Here is a 21,758-nt window from a genome sequence, read left to right as displayed (position 1 = left end):
CGGAAGTAGTTCGTCACTCCTTCTTCCTAGTCTGTCTTCTTCTGGAAGCTTATCTGAAACCTGTCCACCATGGGTGACCCTGCTGGTATTTAAAATACCAGTGGCATAGCTTTCAGAATCACAGCAACTCACAAGCCACCACAGTATGACAAACTGACAGATGAGTGGTGGCAAGCCTTTGCATAGTCAATAATATATAAGTAAATATCTTCCTGGTATTTTCAGCCATCAGCTGAAGTCCATCTCCCATCAGCTGTGAGATCCCTCATTCCACATTCTCTTTAGCATATTGTATTTGCATAATGATGTTCAGTGATTTCCATATTTCATTGGGTCACCTCTTTTTGGAATGGGCAAAAATATGGATCTCTTCCAATTGGTTGGCCAGGTAGCTGTCTTCCAAATCTCTTGGCCTAGATGAGTGAGCGCCTCCAGTGCTGCATCAGCTTGTTGAAAGATTTCCAGTTGTATTCCATCTTTTCCTGGAGCTTTTTCGCCACTGCCTTCAGTACAGCTTGGACTTTCCCTCAGTATCATCATCTTGATCATACGTTAGTTTTTGAAAGGGTTAAACATGGACCAGTTCCTTTTGGTTCATGAACTCTGTGTATTCCTTCCATTTTCCTTGGATGCTTCTTGCATCATTTAATGTTTTGCCCATGTTATTGGTAAATGCCATTGAGCCAGTTACAACTCATAGCGACCTGTCCTGGGTTTCCAAGGATTTGCTGGTGATTTTGAACTGCCAACCTTGCAATCATAGTCCAGCGTTTATCCTACAGTGCTACACCAGTATTCCTATTGTGCCCATGTTATTGTTAAGTGCTGTTGAGTCGGTTCTGACCCATAGCGACCCTGTGTAGGGTTTCCGAGGAGCAGCTGGTGAGCTTGAACTGCCAACCTTGCAGTTCAAACGGCTTTGCAGTCTGGCGCATGAACCTACAGCGCCACCCCAGGCCTCCATTCTGCCCACAGAATCCTTCAATATTGTAATTGGAGGCTTGCCTTTTTTTCTTCAGTTCTTTAAGCTTGAGAAATGCTGACTTTCTTTTTCCCTTTTGATTTTTCTAATCCCAGGTCTTTGCACATGTCAGTACAATACTTGGCTTTGTCTGCTTGAACAACCTCTGGAAACTTCTGTTCACCTGGGTGACTTCCTCATTTCTTCCATTTGCTTTAGCTTCTCTATGCTCAAGAACAAGTTTCAGATTTTCTTCTGACACCCGTTTTGATCTTTTCTTTCTTTCTTGTCCTTCCAATGACCTTTTGCTTTTTCCTTGTATGATGTCACTCCACAGTTCCTCTCATCTTCAGTCACTAGTGCCTGGTGTGTCAAATCTGTTCTTAAGATGGTGTCTAAATTCAGGCAGGAGATATTCAAGGAAGTTGGGCTCTTGTGGACGTGTCTTAATGTTCTTCCGCTTCAACCAGAACTTGAATAAGAGCAGTTGATGGTGTTTTTCGCAGTCTGTCCCTGGCCTTGTTTTCACTGCTGGTACTGAACTTCTCCAAGGAGCCCTGGGAGCGTGGTGGATAACAGCTGGGCTGCTAACCGCAAGATCTACCCATCACGAAAGAAAGAGGAGGCTTTCTGTTCCTGTAAAGATTTATAGCCTCAGAAACCCTATAAAGAATCGTTAGGAGTTGGAACCAACTTGTTGGCATATCACCACCACCAACACCATTGAACCTCACCAACGGGGTCTCGTTCCACAATGCCCGTGTATTCTGTCTGGTGAGGTTCACGTGTATAGTCACTGTTTCTTCTCTCTTTTATTGAATGTTTTTAGAAAATTCTATCATATAATCTCCAGCATGGGTTTTATCACTAAGGCCTTATCCTTCCTCTGCTTCCAACGTTCACATTCCAATCACCAGTTACTATCATTACATCACGGTTGCATGTGTGATCAATTTCACACTGAAGACATTGGTAGAATTGTTTGAATAACAGTCTTATCACCTGGTCTTCCTTATAGGTATGTGGATAGTTTCGTCTCACAGACAGCGCCGCACTTCAAGAGAGATCTTGAAAGGCTCTGTGTGGTGATGGATGTGATGGCATTCCTCCTCAGTTTGTCATTCCCAGCATGTAGCCGTGGAATTGTCTGATTCAGAGTGGCCAGTATGAGTCCATTTCAGCACACTAGTGCCTAGCTTAGTAAGTGTTATGCACTCCACTTCCTTTGGGTGAATTCCATTTTCCTAGATTCATACATTGTATATTCCACACTCCGATTATTAGTGGATGTTTGCAACTGACGGGCTCATCTTTCAGCACTGTATCAGACAGTGTTCTGCGGCTGTTTACACGGTGTTCAGTGCAAAACCACTCAGCAGCGGTCTACCTGTCCTTCTTCTTAGTGTGTCTTAGACTGGGTGCTCTGCTGAAACCTGCCCACCATACGTAGCCCTGTTGTTGTTAAGTGCTGTCGTGTCAGTTCCAATTCCTAGCGACCCTGTATTGGGTTTCTGAGGAGCAGCTGGTGGGTTTGAACCATTGACCTCGCCGCTCAAAGTGACCTTTTGGTCCAGTGCATTATTATCCTGCAGAGCCACAACAGGACTCATATTTAAAATACCGGTGGTATCGTTTCCAACATCACAGCACCACACAAGCCACCACAGTATGACAAACTGACAGAGGAGTGGGGTGTGTAGACCTAGACGGAAGATACGCTGAAAAGAATGCTTCCCATTTTGATAGTTTTGTTTGATTTTGTGGCGGTGTGTGCCAACTTACCCTCTTGTAGCAGCATTCACACCTGAAGCAATGATGAATCTGGGCAGTCGGTCCCACTTGCCCTATGCTGCCATAGATATAAGAGATGGCACAGCCATTACAGTGTGGAACTATGGGTAAGCTTCTACTTGCAGTAAAATCAGCTGCTCTTTGTGATGGAGAGATAAGTACCTACATGATGATCAGACTCAGGGGCCCCGCTCTTTGTCCAGGTGGTTTTCTGAACCCCCTTCTTTCCGATGTTTACATTTTCAGTGTGTACATTACACAGAACTGACGTCTCTTTCTCCTTCTGTGCTCATTTGGCGTGTTAGCGTCTCTTTGGTTTGAGATCTGGCCAGTTGTGATCCTTTTCTCTGCACTCCCTGCTTCGCTCTTCCCCACTGTCTGCACACCATGGAGTTGGGCTTCTGCCTGCATTTACGCATCTTTTCTGTTTTCTCATTTCCCCACCTCCCGTCATGCACCTCTCCTCACAGCTGTTGTTCCAGAGAGGCAGCGAGTACAGCCTGGCTGTAAGTACTGGCTCCACAATGTGGCTGTCTGTCGCTCACTGTCCCTCTGTGGTGTCCCCTTACGACCCGGTGTTGCTTAAAGTCTGTGGAAAAGCCTGAGACTCAGTGTGAGCCGTCTTTCCTGAGCACACACCACATCGCCCTCTCTGGGCCACAAACCAGGCAAACCACTTCCCTGCACAGTTGCAATGTGGAACTCCCGAGGCCACTTGCATTTTACGGCATAGGGGTTCTTACTCATTGGACCCTACAAGTGATTGTGATGAAGAGCCACGGCTTTAAGCCCTGACCAGATTCCCTTTGGCTTGTCCAGGGCTGCTCTGCCTGCTTGCTCAAGGGCGCAGTGAGAGAGACAAGGCCTGGCTTCCAGCTCCCACACAGTGAGATGACCGCTAGTCTCCCGTCTCCACTGTGACAGGCTGGTGACAGCCCTTCCCTCAGAACTCCTGGGCCTGTGCTCCCACAAGGACCTGTTCATCACTGGGGTTGACACTGTCGTCCTCGGGGAATCGGACCACGCACATGCTGACTTCTCCTTCACTCGGAGCCTGGCAGCGTGCTCCTTAACCTGGTGTGTTCCAACGCACTTCCTGATGGCTTCCCGCTCACAGCACAACTGCCCTGGTGCCCTGGCCTCAGTGTGCCCCCATGCACCCCAAATGTGCGCCCGCTGGTCTGTGGGCTCTCACACGGACCCTCTGACCTGGACCTCCCCTAAGCACAGTGTTGCTTGTACCCAAGGCTGGCTCAATAAGCCCATCTACCTAGGTGATGTATAAAAACCCCGGTGTGGTGCTGTGGGATAAGCACTGGAAACCCTACACAGGGTCACTGTGAGTTGGACCTGACTGGATGACACTTAGCAACAGTGACGAATTAACACCAACTCGTGGTGAGCGCACGTGTGTCACAGTAGAGCTGTGCTCAACAAAGTTTCCAGTGGCTGAGTTTTCAGATCACCAGGCTTTTCTTCCGAGGTGCCTCTGGGTGGACTCGAACCTGTGACCACTCAGTTGATTATAAGCGATGATAGATCTTTTTAGCTCACAAAGGGCTGCTTCTCTCTGCCTGAACTTTCACTCGGTCTTGGGAACAACCCCGTGCAGCTGATAGTCTGTCTGGGCAGCGGCTGCCGGGACAGTCGACAAAAGGTCACAGCTGTTTGCTCAGCACTCAGCCCCGAGCCCCCTTGGTTCCTGGGACCCTCGAGATTCCCACTGCCTTTGTCGATGCTGCCTGTCAACTTCTGTGTCTGTTCAGAGAGGAGACTAGTAAAGGGGGCTCCTTGTCCTTCAGCCTGGGGAAGTGGACAAAGAGGACCACTCGGAAGAAGGACCTCACCGGGCCCCCCAGATGGTGGGCAGGAGGCCCCTGCGGGATTTCGTGGGACTGGAGGACTGTGACCGGCCCACGCGGGACGCCATGCTCAACTTCAGCATCTTTGTCGCCATCGGAGACATGGACGAAGCCTTCAAGTCAATCAAACTCATCAAGAGGTAAGGCGCCAATCGAAGCAATGCTGGCATGCCCTGAGCTGCTTCCCCCCCTAGGCCTCTCGCCGCTTTCTGAGTCCGATTCTGCGACTGTGTGTCTACGTGGTGGGGGGGGGGCGGGGCGGGGGCAGTGGGGCAATGGCAGGCCACAGCACCTGGATCCTCCAGACTGTCTCATTTCTTATCTTGACATGTTTGGGACACTTTCTGGTGGAAAGTGCCCAGCTTGCTAAATGTGAGTACCGCCCATCCTCTCAGAGACTAGTGTCCACACTGCAGGAAGGCCTCCAGAAACAAACAGGGCAAACGGCCCCTAAAGGCCTCGTGTGTCCAAGGGCTGTCCGAGAGCCCTCTGCCCCTGTCCCATCCCAGGAGAAGGAATACAGAAGTTATTCCTGCAGCCACCCGCACATTTTCACTTTCAAAGACTGAAGCTAAAAAGTGGGGTGGCGGGGAGATGAATCATCCAGTTACCCGACCCGTTCACCCTGTCATCTCGCAGGGATGGCTTCTGTTACACAGAACACACTGCCCTGGAGTTGGTTCCGACTCAGTGAGTCTGTAGGACAGAGTGGGACTGCCCCCCGTGGGGTTTTGAGACTGTAAACCTTTATGGAGTTAGCCCACCCCATCTGACCTTTACCTTGTCACCGTGTGCTGGGTGTGTGGGAGGTGGCCCGTTGACACTCACAGCTCCACGGGAAAGGCCCGAGGCCTAACTGCTAGAGGGGACTGCAGTCCCCCAGCTTTGAGGGTGGTGGTGGGCCAAGGACCTAGGGGTGCCCCATCAACTTAGAGCACTCTGCTTGAACCCCCTCAGAGCTGTTTAGGGTACCTGGGCTGCTAGGGAAAGTATCGGGGAAGGAAGGTCTGGAGACGTCCTCCCAGAAGGTCACAGCCCTGGAGGCCTTAGGCGGTTCCACTCTTCATGCGTGGGATTGCCTCCACACCTACTGACCAACTAGCTGTTGTTACAAAGAGCTTGAGTTGGGTGACCGGGTGCTATAGACATGCCGGGCTACTAACAGAAAGGTGGAGGTCGGATACCATCCAGAAGTGCCTCGGGGAAAAAACCCTGGCAACGCTCTTCCACAAATCCTCAGTCTTTGAAAACTCCATGGAGCTCTGTTCTGCCGTGATACACACAGGGCTGCCATGAATTGGGGTTTGTAAGCTTCTGAGACAGGGCTGGTCAGAGTGGGTTGGAGGTACGAAGACATTTTGTGACCACAGGGAATGAGGTTGGGGGCGCCGGGATTCTTCCAGGGAGCCCACCTCTCTGGGGTTTTTAATTTTAAAAACCTAGAGGTTTGATCCAAACTTTCTCTGCTAGCTGCCGACTGTCTCCAAGTGTGGGAGTGTCTATTGGGGTGGGGCTGCGGGAAGAGGGACTCCTGAGCTCTGGTCACTGTGGGCAGGAACCAGGGTGTGAGCCACCCCACGAGTTCCACCTGGCCTCACCAGGTAACTCTTGTCTTACTCGCATTTTGCAAAGACAAGCACACAGACCCGTCCCTCTCACCGACCCTCATGGTGACCAGACAGACAAGTCACATGCTCTTAAAGACAGTAGCAGGAGATCTGCTTTAATCTAACACAAGGGCGGTCCTGCCAGAGACCACAGCCCTGGGGCGGCCAGTTCTGACCCAGCTGGGGAGCTTTTCCTTGGGCACCCCAGTCCACCCATGTCCCACCTGCCGTGCAGAATAAATTAAGCCCACCTCACCTGTTGCCCGCATACTCGGGTGGGGACGCAGCAGCAGCATAGGGAGCATGTGCACACATACACACACACCTCCCTGTACACGCCTACATACGTCACAGTGCACGCACCGAGTACTGGACACACGTGTGTACACACCTGGCCCTCAGCTGCCCACACATGTCCACAGCAGCACAGGTGGTCCCATGCCCCTGCAGTGTCCCCAGAGGGCGTTCAGCAGGGGGACTCCACATAGTCATTGTCCAGACCTCGGCGGAAACGGGCTGTGAGTGAGCGTCGGATGACAATGACCCGGGGTGCCATGCAGTCCTCCCTGCGGTGCAGAATGTCCCAGATGAGGACGGCAGCTGCCAGGGTAGCCAGGAGGCAGGCGCCGATGTTCAGGTAGCATGACCACGACAGGCTGGTGTAGGAGCCGATCCTGTAGAAGGTCACCAGACCGATGACCAGCACAAAGCCTGGAGCAGGGGAAGAGGGCTGGTCAGAGATGGGGACAGTCCCCTGAGACCAGCGGTCTTGGCCTGTGGAGGCAGTGGAGGGGACGTCTGTGTCTCATTAGGGGGCTTGTTCTGTGGGAATTGCTGGCATTCCCCCACCCCCACCCCCACCTGGAAGCCACATCCCACCCTTGATAATGTGACCAACTGTGACCTCTCGGGGCGGGATCAAGCAGACAGTTCTCCATCCTAGTGTGTTTAGCGTAGTCCAGGGGCCTCCTCACTGGGCAGTGTGCTTATCCCTAGTCCTTGTAGGGGATATGAATATTTTCTCTGGAAACTCCAGACAGCCCGCTTTAGCAAGCCCAGGGAGGGAGGGGGCACCACAGTGCAGGGGGTCCCAAGCAGCCGAGGACACAGGCTGTGATCGCCAGCACACACAGGACCCAGCTCGGCTGCACTGCGGGGACGATGACACAGGGGAAGCAGGCAGGAAGGAAGCGAGTGGACGCCGCGTCTCTGGGCAGCACCGCCGTCCTCGCCGATCGCAGGAAGGAGCTGTTTGCTTTGGAAACGGGAGACTCTGAGCTGGGACCCAGGCCTGGCGTAGCTCTCCCCAGGCCTCTGTGCCACGGCTTTCCAGAAAGGGCCCAAAGTGGCTCATCCTCAAAGTCCACAGTCAAGTAGGGGGCAGCACGGGGTCAGAAGTCAGGAGATAGTGCCCGACACACACACCTCCTCAGACAGGAGAAGGTCCCTGAGACACACACACCCTCAGGTTAGGTGACTGATCTGCCTGACCTCCTGCGTCCCAGGGATCCTCTGAACCCTGTGGTCCTGGCTGTCACAGTGCAGGCTGGACCACATCCTTACCCTGACCAACTCGCACGCCGGGCCCTCCTGGGACAGAGGCCAGCCTCTCTGAGCCTGTCAGATGACACTGTCCTGTGAAGGCCCAATGTGAGTCCCTTGTGGCACTGACTGACCCTCAGATCATCCCACCTGGAAGTTCTGTCCTGGCCCGGGGGGGTTGGGGAGCAGTGGGGAGGCTCTCAGCATTCAGGGCTGCACAGCCCATACTCTGGGGTGCAGCTGTGAGGCAGTGGAGTTACAGCATAGGTCCTCGGGATCTGCATCAAGCCAGCCCGGAGTCCCTGTCCTGGGCCTTTTCCCATGGTTCCTCAGTACTTGCTGGCCTCTGCATCAAGAGGCCCATTCCTTCCGGGTAGAGAGGAGGGAGCCCCAGGGACAATCTCATCTCCACACACACACACACACCTGCCCTTACAGCTTCAGCTTCCCCCACAGCCTGGGCTCAGGTGCTCCAGCGGGTACAGCCCCCTAGATTCTCCCTGCTGTCCCCAAGGGCAAGGGCCCAGAGGCCTGGCATCAGCCCACCCTGCTCCTGAGCTTAACCAACGGGAGGGGACAAGGCCGAGGACATCTCCCAGCCCCTCAACCCACTCCTCCCGATCCCTTGCTGTCATCCTTAGGGGAGCTAGGTGCTGTTAGACCTGGGTCCCGAACAAGAGCAGGAACTCATACTGAGTGCCAGCTGAGGGATGGGCTGATGAGACTCGTCATGGTGGGCAGGCTAATTGACCCACAAAGAGGCCTCATGTATGCAGTGACTAAGTGGCTTAGGGATGATGCCAGGGCCATAGGCTCACTGGTGGAACCCTAGCCTTCGAGTGGGCGCAGCTGGCAATTGAGGAAGCCAGGCCACCTCCTCAACCCAGGACCCTCAGAGCCCCCCCGGGGACTCCAGCATGCCTGTCCCTTCCTCTCCCCATGAATACGCTCCTGTATCACCCCAGTGTGGGCACAGGGCATAGCCGGCCGGCACCACAGGTAGCAGCCGCGTCTCCTCGCCCTGGACAGGATATCCTGGCGCCCCGCAGTCTTTCCCGCCTGTTTAGACAGGACGGTTCAGGAAAGAACCTCGCTCTAAAATTAGCCCCGGAGAAGAAAGGCACAGTGCCACCCCCGGGACTGTTTGTCAACTGAGCGCGTCTAAATAGGGCCAAGAGCTTCCTCCGGGGATGTTGGCCAGGCCACCGAGGGCAGGGCGTCGGGAGTGGCCTACCTGCCCAGCACTGCCTGAACAGAGCCTGGTCTCACCCTTCAGGGGTTGTATGACCTCGGACCGCGGAGGACAGGCCCCAGAAATTGGGGCCGTACCCCATCTTCCTGGCCAGTGGGTCTCTCCCTTAGTTCTTCCAAAATGCATGCGTGTTGGTAAGAGCAGTCTTGTTCTGAAATGGAGGTCTGCAAGAGACAGGCTTTTGCTGAGATACATCCAGGGCCCTGGTGTCAGGAGGATCCCGAGGAGGTTTCTAATGCCCACAATGGAGCTGTTGTGATCAGAGCCCAGCTCTCTTGTCTGCACTGACATGCCTCTACCTGCGGGGGCGCTATGGGCACAGCGGCCGAGTGTCTCAGCTAAGCCTGCTGCCCCCCTTGCCAGACGTCTGTCTTCACCCTGGTCACGTGGAGGGCACAGGCCCACAGGGACCCTACAGGGACCCCCTAACCACCCTGAGTGGGGATCTGCTGGGTTTGCATTTGGGTAAACCAAGGCGCAAGCTGGCTCGGGAATTGGCCACCAGTGTCAGGACAAAATGGCATCCCAGTGCTTTCTGGGAAACGTGGCTGGAGTGCTGCGGAGCTCACGGGTGGGGACAGTGACCCCAGAGTCCACTCTGTCCTCGTTGTAGTGCCAGAGCGCTACCCTGGCCCCACCCCCTGTCAACTCGCCCTGGACGCCATTCTTAGGGTCCGTTGGCCGGAAGTCCACTGTTCCTAGAATGTCAGCAGCTTCTCTCCCCTCAGGGTGTTGGGTCCACACCTCCAGTCCTGTGTCCCCATGCATTGTGGCCTTGAGGTGTGTGTGCAGCTGCCCAGGGGGTCAGTGAGCACTCACCTGTGTGCAGGTGGCCTCCCATTAGCAAACCAGGAGACCCACCTGCCAGAGATCCACAGGCCAGAGAGGGTCATCCCACAGCCAGGACCCTAAACTACCTCCCTGTGTATCACCCCCCCTCGCCCACAGTGCAAGAGTCCCCCTCCACTGCCATGTGGCTGCCCCCATGTGACCCCAGAGCAGAAGCTGGGTGGGGTCTGCAGTCCCTCCCTGGGCCTTCTGAGGGGTACACACCACCCTGGTACTCACTTGCCAGCTGGAACGCAGCGGCAGTGGCCTCCTCCCAGCATGGGGGTAGCCCGGCCAGGCCCAGCACGAAGGTGAGCTGGCCCACTGCCAGGGCCGCTGAGGCCACCAGGTTACAGGCGCGCATCATGTCAAACTGCACTGCAGGGGCAGGGGGGAGAGAGGCAGGTCAGCTGGGTTCACACACACACACACACAGGGGAGAGGGGGCCGAATCCACATCCAGGCCCCACAGAGACACCTGGCAGTGCTCTCTTCATCTCAGGGAAGCACCTGATGTGCTTTCTGGGCCGGTGTCGGGCCCCTGCCCTCACAGGAATGCGGAGCCAGGCTCACGAGAATGGTCAGGCCCCTGTTCTCTGGGCTCTTCAGCCCACCTGGGAACACATGTGTCATCCCCCCTGAGAGGATGATCCTGCAGACAGTGACTTGTCCTAGGTCATATTCACCGTCACTTTGGGCTAGAACCCAACGCAGCCGTGGTCTGCTGTATCAAGCAACCCACAGTCCTGCCCAACACCCTGCTCCATCCGCAACAGAGCCAGGTCACCTCCGCCTCGGGTCATCCTCTACTCTGCGCCCCTAGCGAGTCTGGAAGGGCGCACAGGAGTGTCATGGACAGACCACAAGGTGGGTGTTGCCAGCAGGAAGCAGTGCGAGACAAGGAGCTTCCTCCCCTTAAGAGAGAGCTGAGCCATGCCCCAGCTTAGCGGAGGTAATAGCTCTCCATACCAGTGTACTCTGATAGCGCATTCTTACTGTTTACTCTGGAGGTTCCAATATAGACCATGAGGCTATCGAGCACAGAGCCCAGACAGTGGCATACACGGGGAGGGCCACCAGCCTTGTGACCCATGCTTTGAGATTGTGTCCCTAGTATATGTGGGACGAACACCATGCCGAGCCACACTGGCTGTTCCCAGTGGTATGGACACGCTGAGGTTTCTGGCCCCCACCATGGATATATGTGTGTGGTACCTCAGGTGGGGACTCAGGACGGAACACTGCCGACCCCGAGGTGTGCTAAGCGCAGGGTCAATTTCTGAACTCAGTTAGACATGGGGCAGGTGTGGGGCCAAGCCTGGTGGATGGGACCTTCTGTTCCTCAGGAAGTGCTATCTCAGGCCCACTTGGTCCACACCGCAGTGAGTCACAGGAACTCGGGGCATCCTGTGAGTGACCAGCACCGCCTGGTCAGCCTCATTCACAAGAAGCCCCATTGGCATTTTCTGCTGTTTTGAACAGAGTCCACGGGACCACTCGTGTGCCTTGGGCTCTTGATGGAGGCATTTTTGAATATACCACAGAGCTCATGTGCAGACTCAGGACAGGTGGTGGGGGCAGGTGAGGACAGATGGGGACAGGTGAAGGAGGTGAGTTCCCTGAGACACTGAAGAGGCAGCTGATACAATGGGCCCTCCAAAGGTGTGAAGTTGGGCCTGGGCTCTCGAGGGCTGTGATGTAGTCACAGGGCAGTCTCAGTCGGTGTCTTGGGAGTACCATGCGGAACGGGCGGGCAGATGGCGCCGCAGACACGGCATAGACTTGTGGGAGCCGAGCAGGTTCAGGACAAGAGTGGGCACAGCTAGTGAAGGAGAGTCTGTTCTCTTGGCTCGAGGTGTCAGAGACAGTGTCCCCCACCGTTCCAGGAGAGGCAGGTGTCCACCGTGGGCCGACAAACCCAGGGCAGAGTCGGGGACTGGGTGGGTGCCTTTCCCTGGATAGGGGGACTGCAGTAGCACATCTCACCCTGGCCCTCCCACTTTGTCCATCCTGGAGTCCAGCAGAGGCCTCTGAGCATGGACACGGGAGACATGTGCCTATTCTCCAGCACAGGGTTGGCTCCCTTAGTCAGGGGAGCCCAGTGTGGACCACTAGGTCGGTGTACCGGTTCCAGCTCATCATCCACTCCTCTGAAACCCTATACAGGGTCGCTATGGGTCGGAACCGACTCAACCGTACCTAACAACAATTCTCCAGCACAGGGGGGCTCCCTTAGGCAGGGGACCTGTGGTGGGCAGGTGGACCTTGCACCAGACTGCACCACTCTCCCTGTGACCTGTGACATCTTGGGGCCCCCTGGGCAGCCCAGCATTCACCACCCAGGCCCGGCTTGCCCTTCAGAGCAGTAAGGGGACCCCATGACTCGGCAGTCCTTAGGGAAGCTGGGGCGCTCCCCACCCCACACTTGGGGCCCCTCCCGTTGGTCTAAGTCTGGGCTCAGTCAGTGCGGCATGGGAACAACCAGTGTCCGAAACTTCCTGTTGGCTTTACTCCTTCTAATAGAGAACCAGCTGCTTTCCCTGAGTGATGGGGGGTCTTCCCCCAAAGAAGTCCTCCCTCTAGAGGATAGGAGGGGGTGGCGGTCTGCAGCTCAGCTCTCCCAGCCCCCCAGATGCCCCTCTGGCCTGCCCCCCACAGCCTTGAGCCCCCATGGACTTACATTTGACGGTGGCCCGAGCCTCCTGGAAGCCAGCTGCCTCCGAGCCCCAGCTCAGAGCCTGGCACTGGTGCTCCTCGGGCGGCCCGCTGCGTGTCCGGTCCGGCAGCCAGCAGGCCCTCCAGAGCCCCACACTGCGCTGACGCCCGTCCTCCAGCGTTTGGTGCACCCAATGAGGGGTGAAGGCCGCCGCGTTGTTGAGCACCAGAGACACAAGGGCCACCAGCACAGCCGAGGCCACCAGCTTCTGGACAGTCATGGCTGGTGGCCCCCCTGTCCACCGCTGTGCAGGAAACCCTAAGTCAGGCCGCCACTGGGTGCTGAGGGGACCGAGTGGTACGGGGTGGCTAGAGGACGTCCCCGCTCATTCTCAGGACCCTGCGGGGCTCAGCGGGGCCGCGATCACCCAGCTTCCTGCGCCTGGAGCAGGGCCAGGCCGGTGCGGGGTGCCCTCGCCGCCACGCAGCCCATCCCGAGGACACAGGCCGGTGGCAGGGCCCAGGGTCTCTTTCTATCTTGCTGGGACGCAGGAATCAGGGCGGGCAGTGGCTCTTGAGTCGGCTGCGGGTGGTAGGAAACAGAAAATAACTCAGGGGCCGGTGATGGGGGCGTCTGGTTGGGCCTGCACTCCCAGGCCGGCCTGCTCGTGGGGGTCCACGGAGAGCCGCTGGGACAGGGCAGGGTCCGAGAGGTGCGGGTCGCTTCGAGGAAGTGAGTGTGAGAGAGTGTGTGTGTGTGTGAGTGAGCGCGCGCTCACACGCTCTTCCCCTGTCTCTCTGGGCAGAGAGGAAATGCCTGTTTTTCAGGCTGTTTTTGGAGAGCCGAGGGCGAGGGCGTAGCCAACTGCACCAAGCAGCAGCCCCTCCGGCCAGACATCGACAGGATGTGCTTCCTGGGAGGAAGGGCCGGTGCCTCGGAGAGGCCACCCCGCCTCCCACCCCATGGGCTGTACACAAGGATCAGAACTCCAGCATGCTGGCTCCCAGGGCCCTGCAGGCGGGCCAGCGCTCCCGTGCACCGTCACTGGGGAGGGCTGTGTGGGGTAGCCAAGTCACTATCAGAACCTACCCGGAGTGGGGTGAGCAGGGTGGCTGCCCACAGCGTACTGTGGAGGGACACTGAGTGGCCTTCACCATACTTGGTCCTGAGGGGTGTTCTCCAGTTGACCCCTTGAGAGGTTTTCCCGGATTCAGAGATTCCCCCCCACCGAGCCTCCGGGTCTCTGGGTTAGCTTCTGTGGTCAGTGGTCTGCCCATGGCCTCGCAGGGCCCGGCCTCCTGGAGAAGCCAGTCTCCCTGGACTCCCTTAACATCTTGTGTCCATGTTGTAAAGTGCCGCCGAGTCAGTTCTGACCCATAGCGACCCCGTATAGGGTTTCTGAGGAACGCCTGGTGAGCTTGAACCACTGACTTTGTGGTGCAGACCAACTTTGCAGCCCAGCGCATTAACCGGCAGCACCACACCAGGACTCAGGGAGCACGAACACACACCGTCCCTAGACCCTGAAGGAGCCCCAGCTGGCCCCTTGGCTCACTTCTCTTAGGCCAGGCCAGGCCATGCTTCCTGCCCACCTACCTAGCACGCCATCTTAGCTGCAGCCCCCCAGAAGCCCCCTGCATCAACACCACCCCCCGACAGCCCCTGAGAACACTGTCCCAGGAGGGACCCCTTCTTAGTCATGACCCTGTCCTCAGGCAGGTCCACTGCCCCATGGAGCTGGGGGTGCATCTGCTGTTAGAGAGCAGGGGATACTGTGGAGCCAGGCCGCAGCGGATGGGTGCTGAGAGGGAGGACCCTCTAGTGCAGGCCGCCTTAACTGGGGGGGTGAGGGGGAGTGGCTCTCCGAGGGAGCCTAGGGGCCAAGAGCTCTATTCACAGGATGGATTCTTCCAGAAAGCCCCCTCCTGCATGCCTTCCCCCCACCCCACCCCCGGTCTGTGTCTCCTCAGACTTGATGAAGTGCAGATGTGAGTAACTGCACAGACGGGCCTGGGAAGAGGAAATGCCGGGGTGGAGGGGGAATCATCGCGCAACCATGTCTCGGTATTTGCGTGGGCGAGCAGGTCCCAGACTCCAGGGCCGGAGTCCAGTGCCCCTGGGCTTGGCCTCAAAGATCGCCGAGGGCCTCTAGGCCTCCCACCCTTTCTCTAGAATCTCCACTCAGTTTTGAGTCCAGGGGTGGAGGGACTGTCCACCCCTGTCTGCACCCCCTCCAGAGCAACGCCTGACCTTCCCCATGTGGTGACCTGAGTTCTGGGATGGTGGCAGCTGCTCATACCGCTTACGGGCATGCCCTGTGGTTGTGACCCCAGGGAGACACAGGACCACCCTGTTCCTGGGGGTGACTTGCACCACCCTGTCCCAGCGCTCTGCCTGCTGGAGGTGGGAGTCACATGTCTCTTGTTGACACTGGCTGTGACATTCATGACGGCTGGGCACAGAGTGTGGCTTCTCACTTGACACGCTGGACAAGCGAGTGGGAGGAAGACCCACTACAGACGTCCCTGACGGTGTCGGGTCACACTGAGTGCGGGTGTTGGGTGTGGCGGACGGAGGCCCCCCGAATTGGCCAGCAGAGTGGTGTCACCATGAGAGCAGCCATCGAGTGTCCCTGAATCACTGCTCTGTAAGGGTCACCCAGGGACACTGACCCCACAGTGCTGGGGAGGGTAGGAACCACGTCCCAGGGCCCTGGGCAGAGGTGGTAAAGTGTGTGACACACAAGTACACGGGCCATGCACACTGGTACGGGTACACACACACATGCTCGTGTACACAGGTACAGGTGCACTCATATACACATGCTTGTGCACACATGTGCATGCCCAGTTATGTATGCACTCATGCTTTCATGTGTAGATATGTGCACACATGTAAACACACAGGCATCCATGCTTACAGCCATGCATGTGTACTCACCAACATGTACATGTGCAGGCTTGTACATAGCCACACATACATTCACACAGGCTCGCACACATGTACACAGTCTTACATACAGCCACACACATGCACATGACCCCACAGCAGCCCAGCCACGTGCTGCATCAGAGCAAGAATGTGTCTGCTTAGCCAAATGAAATCACACCATTCTCCCTGCCTTTGTCCCTCAAGCGCATGCCTAGCACAGAAAATCAAGGTCCTCTGCTAGGACCCCCAGCACCAACAGTGTCAGGGTGCCTGTGCCCCAGCTGCACAGAGACACCCACGATGCCCATCCACCCTAATAATGGGGCCTCAGTGCAGCATGTCCGACTCCTGAAAACCTGGGGCCCATGGGGGTGGGCAACCACAGTCACCCCCCTTTGCACTCACCGAATGCAATGCGGGAGACAGAGTTCCCATAAGGACCAGGTGGGAGGGAGGTGGCTACTTGCTGGCCAGCTGGGAAGGTCTTGGAATGTGAGGGGAGTCGCCTCAGGGGCTCCTGGGTCCAGCACCTCAGCAGGGGTGTGCAGAGGTCCTGGGAGGAGGTGAGGTGGGGCACAGAGAGCCCAGGAGGAAGCTGTGTGTCTCTTGCTCCAGCCCTCCCAGCCGTCACACCTTCTGTCTTGAAAAGCCTGTTTGTCCAAAAGCACGGGGTAAGCCTCCGCATCGCAGGGCCAGGCCCAGAGGCATGCAGAGTGGGCCAGGTGCTAAGGGTGGGTGGGCACCCTTGGGTGGAGGGGCCCGAGGTGAACTGCTTGCCCATGACCAGTGGACCGTCCCAGGGCCCCCATGAACCTCCCATCTAACCAACAAATAGAGGACTCAGGGCAGAGAAGCCTGGATCAGTGCCGGAAGGACAAGGAGCATTTGAGAGGCCCCATTCTGGACCTCATAAGACCACCTGTGTGGGTGAGGAGCAAGGAGAAGGCATCATGGAGAGGACAAGTTCATCCTCCTGGCCACAGTGAACCCAGATCCCGGCCCTGGAAGGGCTCACCTCTAGGACACCACCCTCTGATGGCAGGGAGGGAGGGAGGGAGACTGGAAGGGCAGACCAGGGGCTTCCACGCAGCTCCTAGAAGCTGGACGTACTGCGTGAGTGTGTGTACGTACATGTGTGGCTGCGTGAGTATGCATGCATGTGACAGTGTGTATCATGTGAGTATATCGTGAGACTGTATGTAGTATATATGGTTTAAAATTAAGAAAGGTGGGCGACAGGGTTGTATTCTTTCACCATACTTATTCAACCCGTATGCTGAGCAAATAATCCGAGAAGCTGGGTTCTATGAAGAAAAACATGGCATCAGGATTGGAGAAAGACTCATTAACAACCTGTGATATGCAGATGATGCAACCTTGATCGCTGAAAGTGAAGAGGACTTAAAACATTTACTGATGAAGATCAAAGAGCACAGCCTTCAGTATGGATTACATCTCAAGGTAAAGAAAACAAAAATCCTCACCACTGGACCAATAAACAACATTCATATCAACGGATAAAGATTGAAGTTGTCAAGGACTTCATTCTTCTTGGATCAACTATCAACACTCACGGAAGCAGCAGTCAAGAAATCAAATGACGTATTGCATTAGGCAAATCTGCTGCACGAGACCTTTTCAAAGTGTTGAAGAGCAAAGATGTCAGCTTGAGGACTAAGGTGCGCCTGACCCAAGTCATGGTGTTTTCAATAACATATGCATGCGAAAACTGGACAATGAATAAGGAAGATCGTAGAAGAATTGATGCATTTGAGTTATGGTGTTGGAGGAGAATACTGAAAGTGCATGGGTTGCCAAAAGAACCAACAGATCGGTGTTGGAAGAAGTACAGCCAAAGTGCTCCTTGGAGGCCAGGATGGCCAGACTTCATCTCTCATACTTTGGACATATTATCAGGAGGGACCAGTCTCTGGAGAAGAAGGATATCATGTTTGGTAAGGTGGAGGGTCAGAGAAAAAGAGGAAGACCCCCAACAAGATGGACTGGCCAAGTGGCAGCATCAATGGACTTAAGCGTGGCAACAGTAGTGAGGTTGGCCCAGGATCGGGCAGGGTTTAATTCTACTGTTCATAGGTCGCTATGAGTTGGTACTGACTCGATGGCATCTATCAACAACAATGTAGTATGTATGACTGTACATATGTGTAGTGTGTGTGTGTGGCTGTGTGTAGTGTGTTTGAGAGAGTACTTGTGTGATTGTGTATGTATGTGACTAAAGTGGGAGTATGTGTGTGACTACATTGTTTACGTGTGTATATAGTGAGTATAGCATGTGTACTTATGTAATTATGCATGTATAGTGTGTGTCAATACAGTGAATTGTACATGTGTATATAGTGAGTGTATAGCATGCATACATGTGTGATTATACACATAGTGTGTGGCTATACAGTGAATGTGTGTGTATAGTAAATATATTGTGTGAGTATACATGTGATTATACATGTATAGTATATGTATGTAATTATGCAGTGAAATGTACATGTGCATACAGTGAGTGTCTAAGGAGCTCTGGTAGCGTAGTGGTTACAAATCGGGCTGCTAATCTCATGGTCAGCAGTTCGAAACTACCAGCTGTTCTGTGGCAGAAAGATGAGGCTTTCTGCTCCCGTAAAGACTTACAGTCTCGGAAACCCTGTACAGGGTTGCTGTGAGTCAGAACGGACTCCCCAGCACATAACAACATACAGTGAGTGTCTAGTGTGTATACATATGTGATTATACATGTATAGTGTGGGTGTGTATTCAACTGTATAGGGTGAGCCACGTGTGAGACCTATATGTGGGTGTGAGTATATGTGTGTGTGTACATGCAGGTGGCTAAGTGTACACTGTGTACATATGTGATTGTGTCTATAGTGGTAGTACAGTGAGTGTGTACACATGACTGTGTAGTGTGTGTGCATGTGTACAGTGAGTGTGTACCACAGTGTGTAAGATGAAGAATAGTAGGTGGTTTTCGTGCTGGAGTGGGATGAGCACACACACACACAGGATAGAGTGTGTTTGTCTGAAGTGGACAGTTCCATCTTTGACCCCATTGCCCAGGGTCTGCAGGGCCGTAGGGGGTACCTAGAGAAGGCCAGGGTCCATGTGCTACAGGAGAAGTGAGAGGAACATGTGGGCTCCGAGAAGCACCCCTGGGATCGTATCCCTGAGTCCTCTCGGGAACACGTGTAGTGACAGCAGGTTTTCCGTCTGCCATGTTGTAGGACAGTGGGAAGGGCCCAAGCAGAGGGAGGGAGACACGGGGACACACATCTGCAAGTCCTGCAGGGTCACCTGACAGCCACCCTGTCCCACAGTGAAGCCGTCTGGGAGAACATGGCACGCATGTGTGTGAAGACCCAGAGGCTGGACGTGGCCCGCGTGTGCCTGGGGAACATGGGCCATGCTCGAGGAGCCCGTGCCCTGCGGGAGGCTGAGCATGAGCCTGAGCTGGAGGCCCGTGTGGCCATGCTGGCCCTGCAGCTGGGCATGCTGGTGAGTGGACGGGCTGATGGACACCACTACTAAAGAGGCAGAGGGTATGACCGGTGGGCCCCATGGGAATCAAGGACGTTTTAGAGATCAGTCTGCGAGCCGTCTCTGTCTTTTATCTGCAGACACTTGGGCTCATGGCCCTGGCTGTGCCCGCTCTCTCCCTGCATCCCTGCCTGCCCTCATCTTTGTCCACCCTGACCCCTACCTGTTCTTGCCCTACACCGTGTCTGGCCATGTGGTCTCTGATGCTGACCCTGTGCTCGGCAGGAGGACGCTGAGCGGCTATATAAGAAGTGCAGACGCTATGACCTCCTGAACAAGTTCTACCAGGCCGCAGGCCAGTGGCAGAAGGCTGTGGAGGTTGCCGAGCAGCATGACCGCGTCCACCTGCGCACCACCTACTACAACTACGCCAAATACCTGGAGGCCAGCTCCGACTGCAACCTGGCCCTTAGCTAGTGAGCACCAGACCACAGGAGAGGGAGGTGTGGGGGCTGGGGGCACTGCGTAGGGCCACTCAGCCTAATGTCCTGTGTTCCCACTTGGGGGTGTGATGCCTTTGGGAGCACTAGAAGCCTGTCAGCCCCTGCGGGCACACTGGGGACTGGACTCAAGGAGAGGGGTGCCAGTGTCCTCCGGCGGTACTCCCTCGGAGCTCCAACCCCACCTCCCCCTACACGGGGCTTGGCTCACTCAGATCCCCGGATGTGGGGTGCCTGTGAAGAACACAGAGAGGTGGACACCATAGGGACCCCGGACCTGGCGGGCCACCACTCAGTCATGGCCTGGATGTGACCCTGTTACAGCTGCTCTCTGTGTTCCCCCCTAATGCCTCTCCAGCTATGAGAAGTCCGATACCCATCGCTTTGAGGTGCCCCGGATGCTAGCCGAGGACCTGCACGCCCTGGAACTCTACATCAACAGGATGCGGGACAAGTGGGCATGGGGCTAGGAGGAGGGGCGGGGGAGGGAGGGCAGTGGGATGCAGGAAAGTGAGTTGGGCCTGGGACAAGGGAAGTTGTTGCTGGAGATGGACGGGTCAGTAAGGTGGAGGGAGAAGTAGACTGGACCTGCGGTGGGGTGGGGTGGTCCTGGGGGGCTGTGGCTCAAGGCACCTGCTTGGGCTCCCAGGACCCTGTGGCGGTGGTGGGCACAGTACCTGGAGAGCCAGGCGGAAATGGAAACGGCGCTGCGCTACTATGAGCTGGCTCAGGATTACTTCTCGCTGGTTCGCATCCACTGCTTCCAGGGCAACATCCAGAAGGTGAGCATTTCCGGGAGAAGGAGGGAAGGCTGGCGGAGCGGAGCGGGATTGTTTCCGGGGAGAGCAGGCAGAGCCGGATCTCTGGGGGAGACCAGCTGGGTGCCTGTCTCCCCAGGCCGCAGAGATCGCCAACGAGACGGGAAACTGGCCGGCTTCCTACCACTTGGCACGGCAGTACGAGAGCCAGGACGAAGTGCGGCAGGCTGTACATTTCTACACGCGGGCACAGGCCTTCAACAATGCCATCCGCCTCTGCAAGGTGGGCCCCAGGCACGCCCCCAGAACTGGCTCCCCGCAGCCCCGCTTCCAGCCCCACCCCACCCCAGTCCAAGTTGTGAAGAGGCTTGTCCATGCGCCCATCCCCGGGGTCTCCCTCCTCCTTATATGCTCCAGCTTCAGGTGGCCCTAGGCAGCCCTTGGCTTGTAGCTGCACTGCCCACTCTGCGGCCATCTTCAGCAGACCTCATTCCCTCTGTGTGTGGTCCTCACACTGGGTGACCATGTGTTAGGTTAAAACCTCCACCATGGGCCAAGCTTTCAACACGTTTCTGGGAGCAACATGTCAGTCCATCACAGGACCATCAAAATACTGCAGCCCCGGCCTCAGTTCTGGAAATCTCCCTTGTGTGAGGCAGTCCCGGTGGCATGCTCCCCACTCTGAGAGCTCTGCCCCCCTGTCCCCCCAGGAGAATGGCCTGGATGACCAGCTCATGAACCTGGCCCTCCTGAGCTCCCCTGAGGACATGATCGAGGCAGCTCGCTACTATGAGGAGAAGGGGACGCAGATGGACCGGGCAGTCATGCTTTACCATAAGGTGGGCACCTGTGGAGGACACCCCCGCTTGGGAGGGTGGGAAGGGTCAAGCACATATGGACAGTGACCAGCAGATGGTGTTCAGACCTGGCTGCCCCCACAGGCCGGCCACTTCTCCAAGGCCCTGGAGTTGGCCTTCGCCACCCAGCAGTTTGGGGCCCTGCAGCTGATCGCAGAGGACCTTGACGAGAAGTCAGACCCGGCGCTGCTGGCCCGTTGCTCCGACTTCTTCATTGAGCACGGCCAATACGAGAAGGCCGTGGAGCTGTTGCTGGCTGCCAAGAAGGTGCCACACGGCAACAAGCGTGGTATTCTGTGTGCCGGGCTTCCCCCCACCCCCCATCCCTGCCTGCCAAGTCCCCCTCCTCATTGTATTCCTGCTTCTGTAGTGGGCGGGCTCCTCACAGCCTTCCATGGTGGTCCCCACAGTACCATGAGGCCTTGCAGCTTTGCCTGGAGCAGAGCATGACCATCACGGAGGAGATGGCTGAGAAGATGACCGTGTCCAAAGACTCCAAGGAGCTGTCGGAGGAGGAACGGCGGGAGCTGCTGGAGAAGATCGCCAACTGCTGCATGCGCCAGGGCGACTACCACCTGGCCACCAAGAAGTTCACACAGGCCGGCAGCAAGCTGCAGGTGGACACTCCGAGAGGGCAGGGGCAAGCTGCAGGGAGCGCTCTAGGGTGGCAGGGGCAAGCTGAAGGTGGGCGCTCTGGGGGGGGCAGGGGCAAGCTGCAGGGAGCGCT

At 56.2% G+C, this 21,758-nt stretch overlaps 2 protein-coding genes across 2 annotated transcripts in view; one reads left to right on the top strand and one right to left on the bottom strand.

Moving 5' to 3' along the window:
* IFT140 (intraflagellar transport 140 homolog (Chlamydomonas)) overlaps nucleotides 1-21,758 on the top strand; it is a 65,381-nt gene that overhangs the window by 28,781 nt on the left and 14,842 nt on the right. The window contains exons 17-25 of the mRNA XM_006873945.1: nucleotides 4,555-4,754; nucleotides 18,757-18,934; nucleotides 19,202-19,392; nucleotides 19,775-19,870; nucleotides 20,066-20,198; nucleotides 20,314-20,457; nucleotides 20,885-21,013; nucleotides 21,116-21,298; nucleotides 21,442-21,648. Of these exons, the coding sequence (XP_006874007.1) occupies nucleotides 4,555-4,754; nucleotides 18,757-18,934; nucleotides 19,202-19,392; nucleotides 19,775-19,870; nucleotides 20,066-20,198; nucleotides 20,314-20,457; nucleotides 20,885-21,013; nucleotides 21,116-21,298; nucleotides 21,442-21,648 (1,461 nt within the window). The remainder of the gene's footprint in view (nucleotides 1-4,554; nucleotides 4,755-18,756; nucleotides 18,935-19,201; nucleotides 19,393-19,774; nucleotides 19,871-20,065; nucleotides 20,199-20,313; nucleotides 20,458-20,884; nucleotides 21,014-21,115; nucleotides 21,299-21,441; nucleotides 21,649-21,758) is intronic.
* Nucleotides 6,688-12,779, bottom strand: TMEM204 (transmembrane protein 204). Its single transcript, XM_006873855.1, has 3 exons — nucleotides 12,524-12,779; nucleotides 10,084-10,221; nucleotides 6,688-6,932 (listed from the first exon to the last, which is right to left on the bottom strand). The coding sequence occupies exons 1-3, from the start codon at nucleotides 12,777-12,779 to the stop codon at nucleotides 6,688-6,690; spliced, it is 639 nt and encodes a 212-aa protein (XP_006873917.1).

The sequence above is a fragment of the Chrysochloris asiatica genome, unplaced genomic scaffold (assembly GCF_000296735.1).
Source record: "Chrysochloris asiatica unplaced genomic scaffold, ChrAsi1.0 scaffold00257, whole genome shotgun sequence".
Classification (NCBI taxonomy): Eukaryota; Metazoa; Chordata; class Mammalia; order Afrosoricida; family Chrysochloridae; genus Chrysochloris; species Chrysochloris asiatica.
Note: the sequence above shows the minus strand (reverse complement) of the source record. Positions and strands in the feature narration are given on the sequence as shown.

Bases quoted from the DNA above. Each gene is read 5' to 3' on its own strand.
- TMEM204 (XM_006873855.1), bottom strand. From the start codon at position 12,779: ATGACTGTCCAGAAGCTGGTGGCCTCGGCTGTGCTGGTGGCCCTTGTG. The intron at 10,222-12,523 runs GTAAGTCCATGG...CTGCCCCTGCAG, and splicing joins GGCTCGGGCCACCGTCAAAT to TGCAGTTTGACATGATGCGC. The intron at 6,933-10,083 runs GTGAGTACCAGG...CCCCTGCTCCAG, and splicing joins CGCTGCGTTCCAGCTGGCAA to GCTTTGTGCTGGTCATCGGT.